Source organism: Haliotis rufescens, unplaced genomic scaffold, assembly GCF_023055435.1.
Source record: "Haliotis rufescens isolate VD_foot unplaced genomic scaffold, xgHalRufe1.0.p SCAF_64, whole genome shotgun sequence".
NCBI lineage: Eukaryota > Metazoa > Mollusca > Gastropoda > Lepetellida > Haliotidae > Haliotis > Haliotis rufescens.
This window is the reverse complement of record NW_025964355.1, coordinates 391,230-416,894: the sequence shown is the minus strand read 5'-3', so window position 1 is coordinate 416,894 and position 25,665 is coordinate 391,230. Positions and strand designations below refer to the sequence as shown.

At 39.9% G+C, this 25,665-nt stretch overlaps 1 protein-coding gene and 1 long non-coding RNA gene across 3 annotated transcripts in view; both read left to right on the top strand.

Annotated features, from left to right (window-relative positions):
• Nucleotides 1-25,665, top strand: part of LOC124119223 (protein mono-ADP-ribosyltransferase PARP14-like) — a 183,508-nt gene that overhangs the window by 39,736 nt on the left and 118,107 nt on the right. Inside the window, exons 3-13 of one of the 2 annotated variants that reach the window (XM_048387073.1) lie at nt 995-1,011; nt 6,083-6,118; nt 15,774-15,836; nt 16,242-16,311; nt 17,921-17,967; nt 18,256-18,309; nt 18,565-18,660; nt 19,223-19,432; nt 19,722-19,770; nt 23,675-23,730; nt 24,584-24,799. The exons of the other annotated variant lie outside the window; for it this stretch is intronic. Coding sequence (XP_048243030.1) covers nt 995-1,011; nt 6,083-6,118; nt 15,774-15,836; nt 16,242-16,311; nt 17,921-17,967; nt 18,256-18,309; nt 18,565-18,660; nt 19,223-19,432; nt 19,722-19,770; nt 23,675-23,730; nt 24,584-24,799 — 914 coding nt within the window. The remainder of the gene's footprint in view (nt 1-994; nt 1,012-6,082; nt 6,119-15,773; nt 15,837-16,241; nt 16,312-17,920; nt 17,968-18,255; nt 18,310-18,564; nt 18,661-19,222; nt 19,433-19,721; nt 19,771-23,674; nt 23,731-24,583; nt 24,800-25,665) is intronic. 2 annotated transcript variants of the gene reach the window in all.
• LOC124119228 lies at nt 1,192-5,495 on the top strand. The gene is made up of 2 exons (XR_006858598.2): nt 1,192-1,775; nt 3,835-5,495. It is a non-coding gene; the product is annotated as an uncharacterized LOC124119228 (long non-coding RNA).

The window sequence follows — 25,665 nt, the reverse complement described above, 5'->3', positions numbered from 1 at the left end:
ACATTGACTGTCCTACCTTTAGGTGTCAGTCTTTTTAAATACCCATTCAGTCACAACAAAAGACGTCTACACCTGACCCAAGTAATCTTAAAGAATATCTTTATAGCTCACAGCTTACACACACTCCAAGTTATCTCCAATACATGCGGCCAAACAAACTTAAATGTGATTTTGACAACGTATATATTTTTTAAAATGATATACACCTCATAAATATCACATGGGCACTAGTCATATGAAATTGTCCCGTGTGACTCCTGAACCCGACTGAATGATCATGAATCTGTTGGTTAATGAAAAGGATCTGTGTTTGCATGCAAACCTGGCTTGTCTACTGAATTCCATTCTGACTTATTAACATTTAAGGGTTGGTTGAGATGTAATAAAGCTTCACCCTTGTCAGTCCAATGTTTGTTCACCTCGAAAGTAAATTTATGTATACTATCTAAAAAGTTTTTCATTTGGTACTACTAGTATTTGTTTAGGAAATATTTCTTTGAACAAAATATCATTTTCATTTTCCACATCCTCGATTATCCAGTGTATTCTTCATTCTATCATGCTATGTACCTGACCCATTCGCCACCACAGCGACGTTGTATCCCCGATTCTAAAGACATGCATGCAATGGCTATAACCAGCCACCCTCTGAAAATAATTGCAGTCAAGAGACATTCTCTGCGAAGGTACGTAGATGTTGACGTCACAGACCAAGATATGTGGACAAATGGGTCCCGGAGTATTTAACATTATAGAATATACTGAATAATCGGGGATAGTTTTACCATGGAGTGACAAATCTTAGATGTCAACAGATCGCACAAAACTATTGAATGTGTAATAATTCAAGAAAATATCCAGATCAATCCAAGAAACGAAGCCTTCCCCGTCGTCCTACACCGAGTGATATTTGATAGAGCTTTATGAAAGGCAGTTCTGGTACAAACACAGAAACGTGAATACTATTAACTTTTATAACTTCTTTTTATTACAGCAAGAGGCGATCACGTTGTAAGTACCCATGCATATTCCCCACTTGATAAAGTAATGATATTAAGGTGTATGTTATAATGTTCTAATCGTCAGTTGGCTTTCTATTTTCTCTGTCTCCATCTCGTCATTTATGACTTTATTAAATTGTTAATATCTACATCAATGTGTACCAAAAGTATGTAAGCATGACATGTTTGATGTTGTCATTACTTACTCATGCATGTATGATCATTAATTATTAATTGAAGGTCTAGAAGCAGTTTACTTTATGTTGGTAGATATGTGTGATATCAAACTGACGTATTGTGAGTTACAATGTATTGATAATACATTTTATCAAAGGGCATCTGCAGATAAAATAATTTAACAACATTAACATATCAATTCGTGATCAAAGGGAGATTACTCATGTTAAGTATTGCAATAGCGCGTCATGTAAATTATTGCTTGGTGCATCACGTATTGCATATAGCAGTATAAGGCAGGTGAGGAAGAACGGCATTCTGTTCAGTTGAAACTTGTACCTGGTGCGCAGTAGTTTTAAGTTAGGTGAGGAGGAATATGGACGCTACACATACGATTCGTTTCGGACGTTGACGCTGATGGCTCCGAAGAGAACTCGTTTGCATAAAATGGTGAAGACCAGGAAACCGCGAAGGAAACGACAGTTGTCATCAGCAGTGGCGGGAAACTGCTCCACAGCCCGGTCATGACACGACCATTTCGGCTGGAAGTTCAGGAGAAAGGAGTAGAGTCAAGCGTGACAGGCTGGATTCCCGCAGGTGAGAACAGTATTAACCTAGGTATCGATTTTGAAACAAATGTTTATCCTTATGCAGGAGGAATATCTGAACATGCAGAATTGCTAAACTTCAGCACGTCTGACGAAGTAGTACTGGCAGCTGATAATTTAGGTACTTTGTTTCAGAGTCCCATCAGAGACAAAATTCACAAGAGACAGTTATCCAGTTTGTAGAGTGGTGTTACAAATGAGCCAGACACATTTGGTTTTCTAGGTATTTGCGACAAAAAGGGCATGCAATTGATGAAAAAGAGCATACCAAACCAGAGAATATTGAGGAATGAACAACACTGGTCTTGATATTTGCCAGGGTTTATCTAGAGCGCTATCCACAAAATTTTATAGATATCGTCAGGAGTCATTATGGCATGTCAACATTATGGATTAGGCTGGTGTAAATACGATGAGCAGTTCTATATGTCATGGGCAGTGTTACTCCAGGAGCTGTGTTTGATGTGCATGACCCCTGCATATATGTCAAGGTCGTATGGTAGATCAGGCGTTGCCATGGGGAGGGGGGAGGGGGGAGGGGGGGTGGCAGTACAGACCCTTGACACAAGCAACATCCATCATTGTCCATGGGAAACCACAACACTTCCAGCAATCAGAGACTCTGCGACTAAAGGCATGACAATAACAAGGGGAGTCCTGTGAATTGCGAACTGCTTGGAAATTGGTCTGCAGATAACCACATAACAGGATACGGCTGACTGGAGGAGTGAAAGAAGATTTGAGAGCAGGCTGCATCTCTTACAGGAGCACAATGGTGTGACCATGTTTTTGAACAGGATGTGGCAAGGAAGAGACATTTTTAAAATTTACACTGACAGTACAGGAGAGGCTGGAAGTTTCAGATTGTATGGGGTATGGAAATGGTCAATGTTTTAGCTTATCCTCCATTGCTCCTTAATGCATTTACTGCTGTTTTTTCACAGCTGCAGAAGAAGTTGTTCCAACCAGTGATGTAGCAATACCGTCACACAGCTGCCATGTGGTCTGGAAGTAGTTACGTCACATGCCGCAAAACAAAGATCTGAGGGCATCACATTACGGGTCACCTTTCGGGAACTTTGACCGCTCTCTGAAAGGATTAACAAGAAGACGACATCAGCCAATTAGAAAGCAGCTTGTTCGATCTTTACGGCACTCGTTTCAACCTGGCGAGTTCCATTTCTGACTATGCTTGAAAAATAGTTTGACAGTCCTCGATTAAAATTGTGAAAACTGAACAAACGAACGTTCTGGAATGACTAATATATCGTTGCGATTGTCCGGCAGTGCTTCCTATATACTGTGCAACGCCTCCTCAGTCGTACGGGTCGTATCTGTTGTTAGGAATACCCTGTGTTAACGTTTTACGAGGTTGCATGATTAGAAAACACATTCTTGGGTAACTTTCATGATTGCGTAACGACGCTTTGATTGGTCGGATGAAAGGTGTCTCTGACGTGACCCGTAATGGGATGTCCTCAGATCTTTGTTGAGCGATAGCGAGAACTCAGATCTGATTTTAATGAGATTGGAATCTTCACCCTCTGTGTCAAGATTGCACATGGGGTGTAATGAGGCACCTCCCATCATCATTACCTCGATATAACAACGGGAGTGTTTATATGAGAATGGAAATGATCACCTTACTTCTTACATTATGATCTTTCAGACCAAAGTTATAGGTTTATATTCAGCTTTGTCCACTGGATACAACCTTGATTTCCCACGACTGTTACGATGATGCCTCGTTAGGTAGGGCAGCACATATTTTTAGTCTTCATGGGGTCTGGCATTCGTTGGCAGATAGACACAACTCTACACGCATCGTCAAGGCCTGACATGATCAGTAACCATCCTTAAATTGACTTGCCTAATTGTTGCTATACTTCCTCACTTTAGGTGATGTCTCCTGCTCGTAAATGCTGCTTTACATGGCTGTGTTGGTAAGATTATTCATCATGCAGTGCCTAAAAATAAACCTGCTTAGTTAGGGCTCGCATAGTCCAGGGTATATGAATGCAGACAGCTAATCCACATCATAATTTCAGATGTTCCAGGAATTGACACCAGACGCCGAAAACGGCCCGTCTCTGATTCCACACCACTCGAGGATATGGAAGATGAAGCTCATAGGTTACTAGATTCTTTGTCTTTCAACACCAGGAAAGCTTACACCAAGGCATTAAAAGCACTTGGGGCATTTCAAGAGGAATTTCAGCTGAATCCCTACTGGCCAGTCAACAGCAATTGTTTCAGCACATAGGGTGTATGGCTTTAAAGGGAAGAGCTCTTCATCGGTCGCCCAGCATCTTATGTCTGTCAGCAACGCTACAGATAACTTCATCTCGGAGAATGTTATGGCTGGCATGATAAATAGTAATCATAATATAGACACCAGAGCCCCTATTACACTAGCTATTATCAGCAAGCAAGTGTCGGTACTACCATTAATTTTCACTTCAACCTACTTTGTTTAAAAGCTTATTTACGTTGGCATATTTTTGCATTTATGTGCATTAGTGAACAGGTTGGTGGGCATAACCGGGGCATGGGACTTCTGGCGCAGGACATAATGCTGCATGGGAAGCAGCTTACAGTAAGTGTCAGGCATTCCAACATGGATCAGAACGGCCTATACTGTACGTTGATCATCAACTCGCAACAGGACGGGCGGGTGGGTCCCATCAAGGCCAGGTTGGAGTATTTAACCGACAGAAGCAAAGAAACCAACATATCTAAATCATTCTTTCATGCAGATGGTTCATGTGTCAAACAGAAAGCCAGTTTACAGCACTCCTGAAGAAGCTTCATTGATCTAAGCTCTGATGCGTACACGTCACATTCCTTACGGATTGGGGCGGCAACTTGATGTGCATCACCTCTGATACAACTAAATCTTTGGCAGAAGATGAAAGTCCTAGAACCGCCAACAATATTTGTTAATACATTAAGGCTCAAATGACTTGGTTATGTTGTCAAGAACAAGTCAGACATCTTCGTCACAGACCTAAAGTAACTGAATAAGCTATTGCCTCATACTATCATCGTGCGGCCTGAGGGGCTGGAAAGGGGCTGATTCTGGGGGAGCGATGGACAGGAAGCGGAAAGGAATTATTCAGTGTGTATCTGTTGAAGTGTATCTTCTTTGGGGTAATGTTGTGAAACATGAAATTGTGGCACGTGACTGTGCTTTATTGTGAAGATGAGATACATTTTTCTGAGGTGGACATAACCATTTGCATGGTACATTTGTTAAAGTGAAGGTCCCTCATTTTTTAACCATTAGTTAAAATGCTTTGTCAGCATATTTGGGGTTGTTGTTTTTTGTTTTTTTGTCACTCCAGCATATTTCTGTGGTTTGTGTTTTCTTCTTCTTTCAGGGCTGCCGGGATCAGCGTCACTATGTCACACTTAGTCTATGAGTAATAACTGAAACAAGACAAAGATTGCATAGAAATCCTAATGTTTCATCATGAGTAAGATGACAGAAGTCTTATCGTGTCTACTCATGTTTGGCCGAGTGGTCGATGATGGTGCCCCTCTCTGTTATTCCTCTCATGTGTAACGGGTACTGCTAACCACCCACATGGTGGAATGTGGGCTTTACTTTAGGGAGTTGACCATTAGGTGCATTTCATTTGGGTACTTTCATTTGCCTTATATTGTATTTATAACCAGCAATAAAGTGTGCCCAGATGTCTTCCAACAATTCAATAGTTTGTATTTATTTCATTAAAGTATGCTTTCTTGGGTCAGTTAAACTTTCATATGTTGGTACATGAATGGAAATCTGTATATTGTATTCACAATCAGCAATAAAGTGTGCCCAGATGTCTTCCAACAATTCAATAGTTTGTATTTATTTCATTAAAGTATGCTTTCTTGGGTCGGTTACACTTTCAAATGTTGGTAAACGAATGGAAATCTGTGATGCAATCTGATTTGTTGAAACCGTTAAATGGATTTTTTTATTCCAAATTCTAAAGTTGAAAAAAGTTCCATTGGACTTGGCGAAATGAAAATGATGTTTGATCCAAATTAGTCAGAACAACTTCTTTATTTTTCACATTCTACGAAAGATGTAGAGTTAGTTACCACTCCTCCTCCGTGGTCTAGTGAATAGAGCGTCCTCCCCGAGAGTTAAAAGTCGGTTGCTCGATCCATGGCCAGGTCATACCAAAAGATGGTACTTGTTGTTTCTCTGCGCTCTGCATTAAGTGATAAAAACAAGGACTCGTCAGAAGGAGTCTTTATAAAGGAGGCGTTATATGCATTATAACATGAATATTCCCTCAGTTTCAGACAATTCTTCAAGGCGTTCTTGTGCAAAGAGTGAGTATACGTTTTTAGAAAGTCTTATAGTTTGTATATGAAACATGATTTCAGATGTTATATCAGGTGGTATATGTATAATTGGGTGCAGTTGGGTAGCTTACTTGTTAGAACACCAGCTCGTCATGCACTCGAAACAAGATATGGTGCAAATTCCTCCCATTTATATAGCTACTATATTGCCTGAAGGTGGCGTTAAACCACACTTGCTTTCTTATATACATTATAACATTATATTTTTTAAAAATTTGAAGTTTACACGATATACGGCTTTTCCATTGGACGAGAGTTCGGTCACATGACACGGAAATTGACGTTCATAAGCGTATGAACGACACAATTTGACGTTCATAAGTTTTTCACGAGACCGTGTTCTTGAAATGACGTAAACACTGACAGACTACTTCCACATTCCCAGGCAATCCCTGGGAATTCCCTAGCACGAAACATGCATAAGCGTTCTTTCTGATCATTTAGAACCTTTTTTCTTGGTCTCAGTGCTTCAGTATACATTGAGAAATGTCTGAGAGCGTGACTGCATGATTGTTCACGAACATCCTCGCTACGGCCCGTCCTAATGAACAAACGAAGAAATGCACATCTAAACTATCGTGGTATCGACTCGATCCGTGCCTTGGCTGACATTGACCGTCTCCAGCAATCTATGCTCGTACCTTTGTGTCTGTTTGTCGCATCTTTATAATTATTCACCTTTCAATGATCGGCCAGTTGATCAATGATGACTAACACATATAACCGCCACAGGTTAAATAACAACTTTGGAAATCTCTCCCGTCACGTTTATCGTGTCGGCCATTTTGACGTCTTGTACTTGATGTAAATGTATTACTGACTTACTGAGGTAGTTCTTTACAGACCTTTCTCATCTAATGAGGATATGATTTGAACACATGTGCTGCCGAAGATGTTTCTGAAGAGCAAGTTGTGCATCCATACGCCCATGTCACCTCTCGTTTTGAGGAACTATTTTACTCCGCGATATAGCTGGTTGTTGTATTGCTGTCAGTGTAAACATGAAGTCACACTTACTAAATAAAATTGTGTTTACATCTTGGCCTACATCCTTTGAGAGAAGAAATTGTGATAAAAAATTATAAGAATTGTCTTTGACTTTGTGTGAGTTCATTGGAGTATGAACCTTCATAGAGTGAGGGCCCAACATTGTATGAACGTCGTCGCAAGCTCCGACGTTCATACAGTTTGGCCCTCACGAATAACAAATCGAGAACATGCAATGCCAAGCGTGAGTATACTTAAAGGCAAATAAGGCTTAAATGGAATTGCGCCATACTCACCTTGTTATATTTATGTGTTGAAAATCTGACGGAATTAAAATAAACATGTACGCATGGAGTATCCTTCCCTAGGTTTTATAAGTACCGCTAGTTTTGTCTTCTGATTCTAGTATGATGAAATATGTATGTATCGTTACAAGGCATGGTTGATGAGGGACCGACCATTTGATAGATGGGGGAGAGATAAAGGAGCTCGGGCTTATAGTTTTAAGATTTAACACGTATAGCAAACTAATTACTATATCCATACGGAAGATCAAAATAAAGTGCTGACGTGGCTACATATCAGTCTCGAAGAATATATTGACATCTGACTGCGGCTCTGTGATATTTGCACTAATGCAAATTACAGTTCCATTATGTTTGTGCAACATGGATGATGTGAAGTTTGGCTTTGTGCCAAATATGGGAAAATGGACTTTCATACTAATTAATAATGCCTCATCTTGCATCATACAAAATGGACACCTATCTTCATTCTTCTCTGACCAAAGGGGATGTAGACAAGGAGACCCCATGTCTCGCTACCTATTCCTGCTAGTTTGGGAATAATGATTCGTGATAATAATGCAGTTAAAGGTATTAAACTGAATAATGTGGAACATATACTTGGACAATATGCTGATGATATAGAACTATTTTTGATGGACTGATGAAAGTTTCTGTACAGCAATTGACACCCTTAGTGACTGTTATAGACTGTCTGGATTATAATTTAATATTGATAAAACAGAAACAATATGGATAGTCTCAAGGACATGCTGTAACATGAAATTATGCCAGGACTGGCACAGTGCGGACTTTGGGAATAAAGTTTAATTGTAACTTTACAAATTTGTGGATAATCAATACAAAAAAGAGATTTTAAAATATTTATCAAATTTTAGGGAATTGGAGGAAAAGAATTTAACATTGATAGGTCAAACTACTGTTGTCAAAACCTTGGCATTGTCAACCTTAGTACATATATGTTCTTCTCTTCCAAACCATCCAAGTGAATTTATTGATGAACCTAACAAAACATTTTACAGATTTATCTGGAATGATAAAAGGGATAAAATAAAACGTACAACATTAATTGGAATATATACTGAACAGCATTGAAAACGGACCAGCAATAAATCTTGAAATATTACAAAAACAACTTGAGCAATGACCGATTTTGATTAGAACAGACATAGACGGATTATTAAGAAAGACGACAAAGGAAACAGGAATACCACACAGTAATTACAATTACGTCATCAGTGTGAGGAAGACACATAGGGTTAAAATGAAAAGTCAATATCTGGTATGTCCGCAGTTGACAGCAACACAGGCCATGCAACGTCTTCTCATTGATCAAAATAAGTCTGTGAATAGTGTTCAGGGGCATTCCACTCAGGGGCATAAGGTACCCCACGTCGACGCTACACTCGCAGTCGACCGTCAGCATTCCGTAAATGAAAACGGGACTCATCAGAGAACAGCACACCATGCCACTGCCGCAATCTCCAATGACGATGTCTTTTGGCCCAACGCAGACGTTCATTTCGATGTCGATCAGTGAGTATGGGTCCAACATATGGACGTCGAGCACCTAGCCCTGCTGATCGGACACGTCGACGTACGGTGCCAGCACTGATCAATTCCGTCGGCCTTGTACGGTTGCTGCAGTCCTGGTAGCCGGACGTGTACAATCACGAAAATGCCGACGAACAATATTGCGATCCTGATGTGGTGTATTTACACGACGTTGACCCGGACTCGGCCGATCTCTGGTGGTTCTTGTCTGCTGGTATCTGCTCAGTAGCCTGAGGACTGTTGAATGATGTCATTGAAACCGTTGTGCAACGACTCTACTTGACGTACCAACTTGAAGCATGCCCAAGGCACGTTCAAGGTTCCTATGCTGTTAATCTTGGCATTTCTTGTGTCAGTACCCGTTACGTCTGCAGCAACAAGTGATGTGGCTTTTAAAACTCTGTCTTTTATAGCCCTATTCTGCATGCTTCCTGTAAAACAAAACACGTTTTCCATGATGTGCACACAATTTGTTGCGTTTTGGCGATTTAGCTCAACAAAAATTAGGGAATGTGTTTTGACGAGCTGTTCTTCTTCATGCTTCGTCCAGAACGTCGTATATTACTCATTCACTTATATATTTACATATGACTTAAGCCCGGATAAATATACATCCATTTTCATGGCGGTGCGTTTTCAATGCTGTTCAGTATATGATGAAGCCATACTGGGAACGATAGAGGTAAGGCTTATTTCTATTTTCTAAAAAAACGTCATCAAAACAAAAACTGCAATAATCCTAGCATCTTTCTTCTACAAAACATTCTTGAGGTCAATATCGAAAACTGTATACACTTAACTAACCCTTACTGGAGAGATGTATTTGCTGCGAGGGGAACATTTTATAGAAAACAGAAAATCAACTCCACAAACATTTGAGAAGTACTATGAGAACCTCTTTGGTGTAGTGTTTGTTTGTTGTTTAACGCCGCACTCAGCAATATTCCAGCTATATTGACGGCGGTCTGTAAATAATCGAGCCTGGACCATATCAATCCAGTGTTAACATCATGAGCATCGATCCAAGCAATTGGGATCGATAACATGCATCAACCAAGTCAACGAGCCTGACCACCCGATCCCGTTAGTCGCCTTTTACGACAAGCATAGTCGCCTTTTACGGCAAGCGTTGGTTGCTGAAGACCTATTCTTTGGTGTAACCATCAGTTTAAAAAATAGATTTCATGATAAGAAATTTCTTTTTGAAGGGAATATACACTATTAAAGATCTCTGTAATGAAGATAATATAATGCCCTTCAATGAACTAAAAATAATCAAATAAATAAAGGAACAATTATTGACTATTACCAGGTTCTATCAAACATACCAAAACCCTGGAAAGATGCTATTAGAAATAATCCAATTATCTTATATACTCGAGTAATCAACATTCAGAAACAACTTTGATAGCCTTACTTGTAGCGACTGAGGACTCCAGATATATTGTTTTATGAAAAGACTATATATACAGCAAATCTCCAGTATGTGAAAAATGGGATACCATTCTTGACAATGTTTTTATCCGATACAGAAAGTGTACAAAAGATGTAAAATTACTTGATTTTCAATATAAATTTATTTATTGCATCATCTATACAAACAAAGGACTGTTAGGAACAAACATTCTTGATGATTATCTACGCTCCTTCTGGGAAGCTAATACTGAATCTTCACTTCATGTTCAATGGGATTGCAAGCATTTTAAGAGTTTTGGTCCTAAGTAGAATATTAATGTTTTCGGAATGCAATGTTTACAAACTTGTGTACAACTCTTACATTCTGTTAAATCAGATCATACTGGCTCGCATAAGAATAGATACATGTATCAAGCATTAAAAAAACAACTTGAAAACTTAATGGAGACTTTAATCAATATATTTCAGATAGACAAATCAATTGCACAACAAACACTGCATTAACACAGTTTGACAGAAAATTGAAAACAACTGGCAAATGAACCGTCTAGTTAAGATGTACTTCTATTTTGTGCATAAACAATTCCCACTAGCATTTAAATTTACACTTAGTTAATGATGACCCAAATAAGCAGAGCAAACGTAGCCTTCTAGTTTCACCACCTGTTGACATAATACACTTGTATCCTGACTTACCAAGTATAATTTGCTATCTGCTGTATGTAACCTACACATAATAAAAACAAGATTATGCGTCATTGTACTTTATGAGAAAATATGTAACAGCATATACTGAATTTAATCCAATATACTTTTTAGAAATTCAATACATGATAAGAGTGTGTCATTAAAACACAAGAGTATGAAATAGTCGGGTCACTAATTCTCTCACTTAGAATGCAATGACACTGTACAACGACGGCGGCCGAACTTTGCCGAGCGGGAGAGTGGTACAGTCACTAGACCGTGACTATACTAGTTTTACTACCCGGTGGCACTCAGCAATATTCAAGCTATATGAAGGTGGTCTGTAAATTATCGAGTATAGACGGAGGTTTATAAGGAATTAACATGGCTAGTTGGAGATTATCTGATGGCAAACATAATGCTGTCCAATTAATACATTGTCTCCAACATCAAAGGTATCCATGTTTGTAAACACCTGCTCACGTGCACCGGATGTGTTTTTGTTTTGATTGTTCTTGATAACGCCATCGATCATGCCGTCCTTAACAGCCACAAATCTACCTTGGGCATCTTTAGGCTTTGTGTTCGTCGTCTGCTTTGCCTTGTTGCTGTTGGTGTTCAAATGACGAAACGTTTGTCACAGGGGATTTTTGATAATCTGCCTTGATCACAGTCAAATTCAAATTCAGTACCATCAACCTGTTACCTGTAATATTGATTTGTCAACACGGAAATCACTATTGCACACCCGATGTGATCAATAAAAACATTGTTTCCAACATCAAAGGTATCCATGTTGTTTGTAAACACCTGCTCACGTGCACCGGCGAAAAAAGTCCTACGTCCAGTTATCTAATTTGCGCACTTATGTCATTGGGGTATGACATACATGTTTTTATGTTAAAAGCTTATGTCATGGAAAAATGCTTTAGTTAAATGATAAAACATGATTAGTTTGTTTAATGAATCACATCCATGATTTGGTATTGGCTGAAGTGAGATTAAATAATATCATTTGCAGTCTTCATAAACTTAACTTTTGCTGCTGATTTAACAGCAGATAAAGTTAAAAGCAGGACATTTCATATAACATGTATTCAAATGAGATTGTACAGGTTCCTAGTGCTGTTTCCTTAGAACAGATTGACCTAGGATCCGAGGGACACTGACTCCATGTAGATAAAACCCCACTGTTTTATTGTAAGTGCCTTGTTGAATGGATTTTAGTAGAGGAAGCGTCGTCGTCATCATTCCAGTCTTTAAGTTTATAAACAGGAACATGGCCATTGCAGCAACATATAGTATTACTTCACCTGGTCTCTTTTGTTGTTTTGTCAATTATATCTTTTGTGATTGGTATGCGTCCGTGTTGACCAACTTTGAATTTTAACTGAGTTCCCGATCTATGTTGAACAAGTGTGTAACTCCGTTCCTTTTATATATGGTTAGGTAAGGACTGTATGACATTTGTTTTGCTTGAACACCTGATTTCCTTGAAGGGCTAAGTTAAAACTGAGAAGGGTGAACATCTATGATTTTGTCAAATACTTTCACTTGCTTCCCTTTCTTTCTGTCCTGACGGCGTTGTCATTTTCAATATATATTTTTAATGTCTATGTTTAGTTCTGGGTGCAAAAGAAATGTGCACACCCAAATGTGTGTGGGATGCTTTTTACAATAAATCATCAAGGCTGCTGATGAAACCACATTTGTCAATTTTAAAATGTGCTTAGAGCGGTGCACGGACTTCTTAAATATCTATTACTGACTTTGCACTTTGTTTGTGATGAGTCCCACCAGTGGGACAGCAAATGCTTAACCTTTTCGCGAACACATGTTGTCATCACCAATAAATTGTGGATTCTTTCAGAATAGATTTCTTATGATTATTGAAATGGTTGTGTTGTGTCTTTTCTCTAGCCTTGCAGATAATTAAGGACGGGATGCTTTCTAATTTGTTTTTATTTCTCCCTTACTGCTTAGTAGAAAAATTTTGTGAGGGAAAAGAGGATTTTCAAAGCAGTGAAAACATATCTTAAACACCTTTATCAATTATTGCTACAAAGACTCAAGGTGAGGTGAAATGGGGTTATCGTCGCGTTCAAGATTATTTCACTTATATTACGACGTTCATTCACGTGTGCTTACTTGATATTGGTTGTACAGTGCTAGCCCACCAAGACACCATGCCTCAGTGTTACATTGAGACCCTCATTGGAACCTCGGGAAGAAAAGAGTGTTTCCTTAGCACCCAATTGCTGGTCGTTAAAGGCTACCGAATTGGGCAGCCGGTTTGCCGTGGGCTGCGACTCTGTGGCGGCAGAGGAAGGGAGTCTAGTGGTTGAGGGCGGCGGAGCCAGCAATAGTGCTCCTTAGTCCAACATACCACTTGGACCCTAACTTTGCCTAGACGGGCCCTGTGTATACACTTTTTTGCACAAACTTTTGGTATTGAAAAATAAATGTATTCAAAATGACTATAATTTATTACCCACGTGGTGAAGATACAGGTGATGAGATACTAAATCCGTACACGACACGTGTGTCGTTAAAGTTGACCTTGTTTTATTCGTTTTGAATGGATAACCGTGACCTCTGTCACACCGGAACTACTATTTTCATTTATAAAAAATCGCGAGACGTCATTCTATTTGCAACGTCAATGCAGAAGTGAAGCAATCTCATGAAAGCGAGAGACATTTACACACACTTTACTAACCCAAACAAGATAGTCACAAGCAGCAACTTCGCTTTGCTATCTGTATTAGTTACACACAGAGCTACTACAGACATATCGTCGAGCTATAACCATTTGCAATGTTCTAATACCGATCGATAGATCAAAGGACTCTATGTGCGTGACGCACCCAACCCCTTTCTCGACTTTCAATTTGATTTAACATAAAAGGATAAGGTGGTGAAATGAAGTCACTTTTAACCATCTGGATATATATCTAGACTTACGTGTGATGCTCTGGTTGGGCCATCAATGACCCCTTCGAAGCGTATTTTGTGACATTGTTTCGTGGGGTGTTTGTTTATGAACAGTTCCGATACAAATGACTTCTGATTTTGTGGCCCAGAACATCCCAAATACGAATAATAACATTCCCTGGAGTAAAACACTGTGAATAGATCATCGTTGTCTTTTCTTTTACCGATGGTGACTATGCCCTTCGTTCGATGCTGTCAGTGACATGCAAGCAGATTTGGGTTTGTTGAATTTAGCGTATTCATTATCGGGTCGTACAGTTAACATGAATGTCTTTGGCGAGCACTCTGATTTCCCTCTTCCAAAATGGTACGGACAGGATATAAATTCAGCTGATAGATCAAAGAAACCGCAACTTTTGTACTGCACAGCCGGGAACTCCGTCGGTGCGAGTCATCGACTGTTTGTCCGATATTCAAAGCGCGGCGCTAAATGACTTTTTAGATTTTCTTGTAGGTGTCGTGCGTACTAACACCAATACCATAAGTTGAATAAATTTTAAAATAAGACCTTGAGCGTTAAAGCTGTCATGTTTGCACACACAACAGCAGGAACATGGCGTTAATGCGTATGCATAGAAATGTCAACAATGCCCATATTTGGGCGTATATCAATATTCATTCGCAACCAGATTTGCAACCGATTCCAGTTTGATCTGTCAACAAAAGAAAGTTTTTTAGGTATTTACACTTAAGAAGAAGGCGGTGGCTCATGGGCCAATCTGGTGATGCTGACCTCCGAATTCTGTACTTCTCCAATTAATTGTCATGGGCCGAACCAGCCTGACTTTTAATTTGGTAGATAGTTCTATCCTTCCGTGCCCAATTTGCTGGAGTATACCACCTATTTACCCTCGATCTTTGCAGCTTGGAGATCCGCTGCAGCATAAGACTGTCCTTGTTGACACACCATGGTGGGTAGGGAAAAGGGGTGCAAATTATTTTCCTTTCGACATGGCTTCCAAACTCCCTGGTAGAAAAAAAGTAACATATAGAAAATACTACGACTACTCGATCCGACTATTGGCCACGTTTCTTGGTTATAGAAGCTTTAGACAAAGAACCAATCAAATTGAATTCATTTGCTATCTCCAAAGGTATCATTGGTATCTGCGGAGAGGTTATAAATGTCACATGGCTTCGTTCTGGCTCTCTCCATCTAGAGTGTGCACGGAGACAACAATCTGTCAATCTTCTCAAATTAAAGATAGTATTGGATAGTATTTCTACATTATTAATATGAATGTTTTTTTAAGTAATGATCTGGCTACGAAGAACGGGTAATCCGACCCGTGACGGTTCCGGGAGGGAATAGGTCTTCAGCAACCCATGCTTGCTGTAAAAGGCGACTTTGCTTGTCGTAAAAGGCGACTAACGGGATTTGGTGGTCAGGCTCGCTGACTTGGTTGATACATGTCATGGATCCCAATTGCGCGGCTCCAGCTCATGATGTCAATCACTCGATTATTTACAGACCGCGGTCATATAGCTGGAATATTGGCGTTTAACAACAAACAAAAACAAACAAACGGGTAATCTTATCACCAACAATCTTCTATCATTGCCTGGTGATGGCAATAAATAAAAACTGATGTATAATCACTGAGAGGATATGAGAAATGTACATGTATTGACGTTCATCATGGTGCATGAATACATTTCACGTTGTATGGTTTGTTTAGGAGGGCGTCACAGAAGAAAGGCTCGACAGAATCCTGCAACAAGTTCCTGATAACATATCAAAAGTGAGTACCTTCCATGTTTGCTGATGATAACTGTGTAACATTACTAATGAGGTTAAAAATGGTAAAACATCATTCAACAGATCCCTGTTTTTTGGAACACAGTGATACAGATATCTTACTATATGGGTTTCTCAATTATAAAAGACATGAAGGGAAACAGTTCTCAAACTTCAAATGAAGACTATTGAAATTGTCAATAAACATAGTCATCATATCCTACTTTTGACAGTAAGTATACAATTTGTAAGAGGTCTTCTCTTGAGGTACATGTTCCATTAAAAGGAGGCAGATGGCATCCGCAAGGAGGAAAGTGTCTTCTAAACTAATATTATTTGACGTATATAGACATCTCAGTTATATTCATATTTCCACAAAACGCCATGCGTATTTCTTTCTATTTCAAAGGAAGTAGCCAGAGAAGTCTTGAACATTTGTCAAGAACAAGCCAACAAATCAGTCCGGGAAAATACCGATGGTAAGAAGATGCCCGCATTGTTTTTGCTATTACAGCTTACTGAGATCTGTGTGAGAGGGTCAAACTGTGTGAGCTCACATATGTTGTCACGTGTTTATGCTTTTATCAAGTAGGATGTTTACACTTTCAACGATACGTGTGTGCACTTACACATGAAGACCACGTATATCGCGAAACATCAATAGATACATTTGATAAAAAAAAATGTAAGAGCCTTTATTATCTCCTGTCTCAAAAGGGGAGGGGAATATAGGAATGGGTGATGGCCGTTCGTTCTCCCGTCCATTACGTTTTGTTTCCGGACAATAGATCAAAGAACTTCCAACATTTCTTTACTGAACATGTTGCACAGATATTAGTCCAGCCAAAGTGTTATCGAGTTCCATGACAAACTAATTCCAATATATTTCAGAGAGTAACTCATCAACCATTTGTATTTCCCCACTTATCAGTCAAGTGATCGACTGCTGACTTTTTCTTTTTGTCCCCCGCCGCGCGAAAGTCCGTACGTCCCACGTGTTTGTTGCCGCGATATCTCAAGAACTAAACACTGGATTGTCTTCATATTTGGTACTATGGTGTATATACAGACTCCGCAGACACCAGTCGATTTTGGTGACCAAGGTAACAGCAGGGAAATCTGTTATTCGAGATGGAAAACAGTGTTGCTGCATATCTCAAGAACTAATTTCTGGATTCCTTCATGTTTGATGGTATTGGCTTTTGGAGTTGGAAAACGGGTGTTGCATCGATATATCTGCCTTTCTGTGTCATGTTGTTATGCAAATATGACAGACATGTCTCTATATGAGCAGCCATGAGCCTATTTGATTTGCGGGAATTTGGGTAATTATTTCTAATGGTACGACAAATAGTTCCATGGAGGTATCTTACACAGAAAATAACATTATTCAAAAGGAATAAAATATTTGAAAAAAACACATATTGCATAAGGCGGCGGGGGACATTTCGTCACTTTGGGACAAATACTTGTTTATGAACGTTTTTATTTTCATCTGAACAAATGGAAAGAAACATGGTTTTTACGATAAAATACACTATTCCAAGTGATACTCTCATAATAACACCACCCTTCTGATTTGGATAAAGGTACCAGTCAGCTGGCAGCATATTAATCACATTTTGATTATATGATCATAAGAACAAATACCAGACGCCTCCTATGGTCAGGGGTTGGCGTCTTGCACTCACTGAATCAAAATCCCATGAAGATCCAAGTTAGAACAGATCTTCAGCAACACATGCCTGTCGTAAGAGGCGACAAACAGGATCTTGCTGGGGAGGCTCGCTGACTTGGTTGATGCATGTCATCGTATCCCAAGTCGGTAGATCTACATCAATCACGAGATTGTCTGGTCCAGACACGATTATTTTCAGGTCGCCTTCTTTTTGATCTAATATTGTTGAGTGCGACATTAAACAACAAACAAACAAACTGGGGGATATGAATAGTCCTTGAACCGCGTTAGAAAGTAGTGAAATATTCTTTCACAAGTCAACGATGCATTTAAGGAAAACGATGTCTCCACAGTTTATTTAATTTCGGACTGATGAGGATAATTATAGTCACATGGGTTTTTTTTCACAGCGTATGCAGCAGTCTCCTTTGTTACAGGCGACAAAACACAGCAGCACGTAGGTATCTCTAGGAGTTGCATTATATAAGCAATCCCCACTGTGTTAAAACGTTAATAGATGTCATCAAACTGGAAGTGTTTCGTTATTCAGGAAGCTAGAGGCATAGGTCTGCAATGAGCAATGTGTTTTCTCAAAAGTGATATTAAACCGAGAGTGCTTATAAGTCTGTTATTAAAAGGCATGAGGAATATGACTGTCGATTTGAAATTGGTAATTCAAGTCCACACAATAAATTTAATGCTTTAAATCCAACAGCAAACACGATAAAAAAGTTTATCTTTGTAGGTTGATGCTATTGCTACAACGACGAATGCAAGACCAGATGACGGTTCTGCAGGGGTAAATATTAACCAGAGAAAGATTCTAACAACATAATGTTTATTTCATATACTTCCCGTGATGGTTTGCGGTAAGATTTATACTTCAGAAACACTCGCTTGCTGTAAGAACGGACAAACTTGGAAGGTGTGGAGATGTACATGAGTATATCCTTACTTTCTTATGGTTAAATATGATGTTTGTCGTGACCTACAAGTACATAAAACATTCAACAATAGTACATCGTACCCAAATTACATGCACTGTTATATCCAGGATGGAGAATCAAGTATCTTTGTGACTGTTGGAGGCGACCTTTCTTGCCAGCGTGTGTATAATGTCCTGATCGAGGCCCTACCACTCACAGAACAGGTAAGGCCCACCTGGATACAAGACGCATGGCTCTTTCATGAAACAATTACAAGTGTATTTTCATATACTTGAGTCAGTGCCGCAGATAGATATTTTGTTAATTACTAAAACATGAATAAATAAACACAAACGCAACACTTTAACTTGCTTATTAACTTTGCCAAACAAAGCTGTTTAGATAACTCCCATGAAAGGTACAACGAAGATACAATTAAACTCTCCATATGATAGGAAGATCTTTATCATTAAATAATTTAAGTAGATATCAACATTTGCAAAGAAAACGCAAAATGAATCTCTAAAAGAAATTAATTTTTCGTATTGCAAAATGAAAATATATAAACATTTAGCATCACTCTTTGTTGTAAATTGATACCCGGAAATTGGCAGGAATATTTGTTTCGGTGTTTTTGTGAGGAATGCTTCGAATATAATCTCAAATAGATTTTGCTTCTTTATTTAGAATGGTGTGTTATGAGACTCAGTGTACAATTGTATTAACGTCCATACTGCCATTCACTTTATAAAGACACACATTGATTCCTGCACCTGAAATATACAGAGACTACGACACCTGACTGACGGTGTTCTCCGCAAGGCTGAACATGATGGGATATCAAGCATCGCCTTTCAGCCCACTGGATATGGCATGGATTCTTTACCAAAGGCCGTGTTGGTTAAAGCCATCCTAGATACGGCCTTGAATTACGTATGTGATTCCCTTGACGAAATAGTGGTGTTTGCGGACAAAGACGAGGTGGATACGATCAAGGTACGTGAATAGACATGTGCACATTAAAATTTATATTTACAGCTGGTCAAGACGAAAAAAAACTTCTATTCAATTATTTCAGTTTATAATTTAGAATGTTCCTTTTTTTTGTGTGCATATTAAAAAGTGATGTCACAACGAGTGTTAAATAACAAGATCAAAACTACCAGATGTACATTTATATTACAGATCAAAAAAATAATAATTATTTCAGTATCCATTTACATGTAGAACAGGAAGCCACAAATTGTAAATGTACATATGTGCTATTATGTTTACATATAATCAGGCATTTACGGCTGAGATTGACAAGCAACCCCAACTTGGGAAAGGCAAAGGTAAAGTTGAAGTGCAGCCTCCTGATCATTCAACAGTTTACTTATTGATTTTCATACTTAGATCCTTTGCCCTGTAGCTTATCGTTCTTGTTAGGTGTGCAGGTACCTTGCTAACGTGATTGTGATTGGTAATTGAATACTATTTCTCGGCTTACCCGTTGCAAACTTTTTTCATTTGATACCGGGGGGCACGGTTGGCCCAGTCGTCTAAGGCGTCGCGATTCGCTGTGCAGAGTTGCGTCCCTTGAGCACGCCAGGAACTTATGATTGTGGGTTTAAATCCCGGTTTGCTTCGATTATGTTTCTAGGTCTGTCAGCACCAGACCCTTGCCCGTGGGTTTCAACGAAGTGGTTAACGCCTGAGACCTTCATCACTTCGGGCTTTCCTCCCACATCGCGCCGACACGCCGCGAAATATATGTGATACTGTTAAAAGCGGCGTTAAACACAACTCACTCACTCACTCACTCATCTGATATCTCTTACATACAGTAACAGCGTCCGTAAATCAGTTCCACTGATCTTGCTCTATCAAGACCATTACAGTTGTATTATCGATTGATTCAAACTTACAAGTATTTGTATAATGTTGTTGCTAAGATTAATACAATAACTTTATCCTCACTTGCAAAGCATGGACCCGTGAACAGTTATCTAATTCAAAGAGGCAATTGATCATGGAAACTATACTGAACCGCAAAAGAAACGTCACCCCAAGTACCATTGCATGAAAAGTTGTCATTTAAATATTTGGGTAATTTTTGTCAAAGTTTTTAAAATTTAACATTACCTTGTCCGAAAAAATGAAATTTGATGAAAATAAACAGATGACAATAAAACCGATCGCCCAAACGCATCACGGCAACGGCCATGGTAACCCGATGCACGTGAGTTGAAATACACATGCGTTCCCCATTTCTTGCCCTATAAAAATCCGCCCAGATCGGATAACATTCATTCGATATTGAATTGCTACCACATGCCAAGATTGACAAGGAAACAGCGACACCAAGCAGTTGCATGATTGTTTGTAAGGTGGACAAACCTCCCGGCAAGTAGCCAATGCATTTCAAGTCCTCGTAAGGACCATACACAGGCTTCAGCAATGGTAGCAGACCACCAACACTACAGATGACCGACCACGTAGTGGAAGATCAAGGGTCCCTTCCCGACGTCAGGATCGTCAGTGTGTGCGACAGCATTTTCAAGATCACTTTGTTACAGCTGCGGAAACTGCTCGACACACCATGGGGACACACCAGCGACACATTAGTGCAGACACTGTGCGTCGACGATTGACGAGCAGACCATCTTCAGCGGGCAACACAGTAGCAGCATTGGCGCCACCAGCAGTGGATAAGAGTCCTCTTCTCAGCCGATGGCAGAGGGAGAGCCTGGCGACGCCGTGGGTAACGTTATTCGGATGCTTGTGTTGTTGAGAGAATTTGTCTTGCACAGAGGGTCGTCCCTGTTGTCTTCCAGAACATCGGTCCAGGGAGAGGCAATGGTGTCACAGCAGCTCGGTACATTGACCAAGTCTTGAGACCACACGCCATACCTCATTAGGCACGTCGCTGCAACCACGAGTTTCAACATGATAACGCCCGTGCACACACTGCGAGAGCAACAAGAGACTTACTCCAGCAAAATGGCATCCGAACTATGCAGTGGCCTGCCCTCAGTCCCGATTTAAATCCCATTGAGCACCTGTGGGACGAGATTCAAAGACGGCTGAATGACGTCCGACCAAGGCCGACAACTGCAGCTGAACTGCGTCAGGCGTTCCTCAGAGTGTGGGCTCAAGTGCCTATGGCCTTCATCAACCGCCTCATCCATTCCATGTATCGACGTTGCGCGGCAGTCATCAATGTACATGGTGGACACGGGATACTGACTTGTGATGCCATTTTCTCAGAGACTAGTGTTGTGTTTCACTTTAAGAACATTTGACACTTTAAGTTCAACCTTGATGATCAGTTTTGCCAAGTTTCATCTTTTTAATATGTCTCAAAGTATGTTTACAGTGTTTAGACACATAATGTTTCTTATATATCTATCCATGGTGACGTTTCTTTTGCAGTTCAGTATATGTTTGATTCTTTGTTGTATATATACTCAACAACAAAAGTTCCTGTGACACCAATATTTTAGTGTATTTTCCAAACAAGTAAAGATTGGTTTTCAATATTTTAGTACATGTATGGAATCAAGTCAAAAACACGCAACTGCTACAGAAAAGCATGCATTCCATTTTATGCAAGCCCCATGCATTTCACTAGCCAAAAATGGGTATAAAATCATGTGCGTTTACGGGATTCCATATGCATGGTTTAGCATCATGCTGACAACAACCACTCAGAAAAACAACACAATTAGGCAATTATTCAACATTACGAAACGCCCCGCCTGTCCGAAAATGAACGTCTGAAGCCATTGGTATGCTTGAAGCAGGATCGAGTCAACGTGATGTTGCAAGACAATTTAACGTCCAGAGAAAAAACATTTGGTGTTTATGGCCACGTTGGCAATATACGAATGCTGTCAGAGACCATCCTCGGAATGGCACACCTACGAAATCGATTCCAGCCAGCAACAGTGACTGCAAGAAGCATCCCTGGCCTTCGACGAATATCTTCACAAAATGTACGTCGCCGCCCCAGATGTGCAGGGATTATCGCCAGAAGACCCGCCAGACTTCCCATTTTGACAGGAATTTTGACATCAAGCACGTCTACAGTGGTGCAGACAGCGTCTACGCTGGACGGCCATGCAGTGGGGACTAGTTCCATTCACTGACGAGTCTCGTTTTCACCTCAGCCACAGCGATGGACGGATTCGAGTGTACCGACGTCGAGGTGAACGTTACATCAATCATTGTGTCATGGAAAAAGATATGTTCGGGGGCAGAGGCGTTACGGTATGGGGTGGGATTACAGCAAGACAGAGGACCAGTTTGATAGTGGTAGAGGGAAATCTCAATGGACAGCGCTACCACGACGATATCATCGGCCCTGTTGTCCTACCGTTTTAGCGTCGTCATGGCCCAGGCATTACCTTTCAACATGACAACGCCCGGCCTCATATTGCTCAAACTTGTTCAGGATTCTCTTCAACAAAACAAGGTGAATGTCATCCCTGGCCGGTTCGCTTCCCTGATCTCTCACCAATCGAGCACATGTGGGATGAGATGGATCGGCGCCTTCGACGGCAGCCACGTGTTCCACAGACACTCCAGGAACTTCAAAACATGCTCCAGCAGATATGGACAGATATCCCACAGGACTTTGTGCGACACGCCTGGTCCATTCCATGAGACGAAGATGTGTTGCTTGCATCGCAACCGGAGATGGACACACACGCTATTGATTTGTAAATTGACATTTTGGCATGTTCATGCTTTTTATGAAATCACGCATTTTCTGAAGTCAGTATGGCAAATAAAACCATTTGAACACTTACAGGAGTCTTTTATCTGTTTTAAACCGAAAATGTTTCAATTTGGTAAAAAACATAACTTTTCATTAAATCTTATTCAATGTCACAGTAACTTTTGTTGTTCAGTATATATTTCCAAATAGACATGCAAAGGTTACCCTTGAAATCGGTTCGTACAGAAATATATTCTGAAATCAGTGACCACACAAGATCAATGGGTAATCAACACATTACGCTCATTGGAACTCTTATATAGGTACAGCCAGCCTTCCAGAAAAGGTCCCAACCTGAAACTTCTCGAACGACCAAGCCCGCCATGTTTGTTTACAAAGATTATCACGATTTTACCGGCGTTTCAATCATTTGCCGGGGCGGAAAATCACTACAAAATAACTGAAAACAAGCTCCACAGCAACGTAACAATATGTTTATATGTACTTTGCTCATCTTTTTCCATATTCACGTACAGAACTCGGATCTACCGTCACTATGACTATTGTCAAAGGAGACATTGTCGATCAGGATGTAAGTAATATGTTGCAGTTGTATCAGTTTCATAACCCGAAGGTAATATGTGTGGATACAGTAATCAGCTTGTCTGTCCGTCCGTCGGAAATAATGTTTTAAACTGTATCATTTTTCATGAAATTTTACAAACACAAAGACCAGGTTTATGCCTTGTGCTATAAGGGGCTCTAAGAATGTTTATTTTTTCCGTCTCCGCGGCATCAAGCTGTACTTTAATAGTACACAAAGGTATGACCATATCTTAAAAAAGAGGATTCTTTTCATAAAAACGTTAACTCCTGTTGTATATTATATATTGAAAGTTTAACAAAGTAATACTACCACTAATAATAAGATAATACTGCTCAGAATGTTTGCCGCTAACTTATCATTTTTTCCCTCTAGCTTGCAAAGTACGGCTTCGGTTGTCTACATCTGTGTAACATTATATTTGAAATAAGTGTATAGTTATATTGGGGTATTTACAGTGAACGTTGAATTCGTCCTCGAACACACTTTGTGAGTTAACCTCGTAACAGCTTTTTCCTTTATACAGTACTGACACTGGTAGTGACCATATGTCTTTTTGATGCTACGTTTTGTGTGGCAAGCACCTGTGCACCCATCGATCCACACCTCCAGAATGATGATTGGTCTACTAATTACCTGACAATTTGTGTGACAATCACCAGATTCAAAATCAAGAGTAGCAGAATCAATTGTTCCATAATTAGACTTACAGCACATATTGAATACATTTGACATGGGTATTAACGTATGGCGTCTTAATCCCGCGAGCTAGATTACCCATTGGATTATTTCCCATTGATTAATAAGAAATCAATGACAAATTCACAACACATGATTTCAGGTTGATGTGATTGTTAATTCGACTTCCTCGAGCCTCATCTTGGAAAGTGGGCCACTGTCTTCAGCAATATATAACGCTGCTGGAGACAGCATACAAGAAGAGTGTATGGTCAACTATCCCACAGGTGTAGAGACGGAAGAGATAGCAGAGACTTCAGGAGGTCGTCTACCGAGTCGGAGAATATACCACACGTACCTGGGAGGTTGGTCAGAGCAGGTAATTCACCATTAACCCTTTCGGGAAATATTTCAAACAGTGAGACCGAAAAATGTTGAGCCGAATAATTATGATAGTAGACAAAATAGTTAACTAAAATCTGAAAGAAGGCTTCTTAAGTGGGTCTTTGAATTCTTTTTCAAAAACATAGTTATGTTACTTCAGGTTTTACAAAAAGAACTTTGATCCACTTGACATGCTAGGCCAGAAACGAAGTGGTATTTTATCAATCTTAAAGCAATGACTGAAAACATAATGTGCAACAAATAAAAACCCCTGCCAGGTTGAAGCCTGTGACAGGATAGATTCCAAGACAGTCAGTGTGATATGGACATGAGTGATCTCTCTTCACCGAAAGACTGACTAAATATCCTCTAAAATGTATGGAATACTGTAAGGGACATTCTGACTGACAGTGATAGTTTTGTTTCCAGCTTTCGGACACATTAAAGGGGCGGTCGGGTAGCCTAGTGGTTAAAGCGTTCGCTCGTCACGCTGAAGACCCGGGTTCGATTCCCGACATGGGTACAATGTGTGAAGCCCATTTCTGGTGTCCCCCGCCGTGATGTTGCTGGAATATTGCTAAAAGCGGCGTAAAACCATACTCACTCACTCACTCGGACACATTAATGTTTTCACTATCATGGGACATTCATGTACACAATTCTTTTGTTCAATTATATTGAGCATGTTTAGGGTTTTAATATAAAATCGAAGGAAACTGTAAGAACGGGAGATGACTCAGACTTTGTGTATGTAAATTACATAGCATTTTCAAGCTCAAGTCATAATTTTGCTAAATGCTATTTGGAGAATCAAGAGCATGAAAGAAGTATGACCAAAGGACTTCTAACGTGCGCATGCGC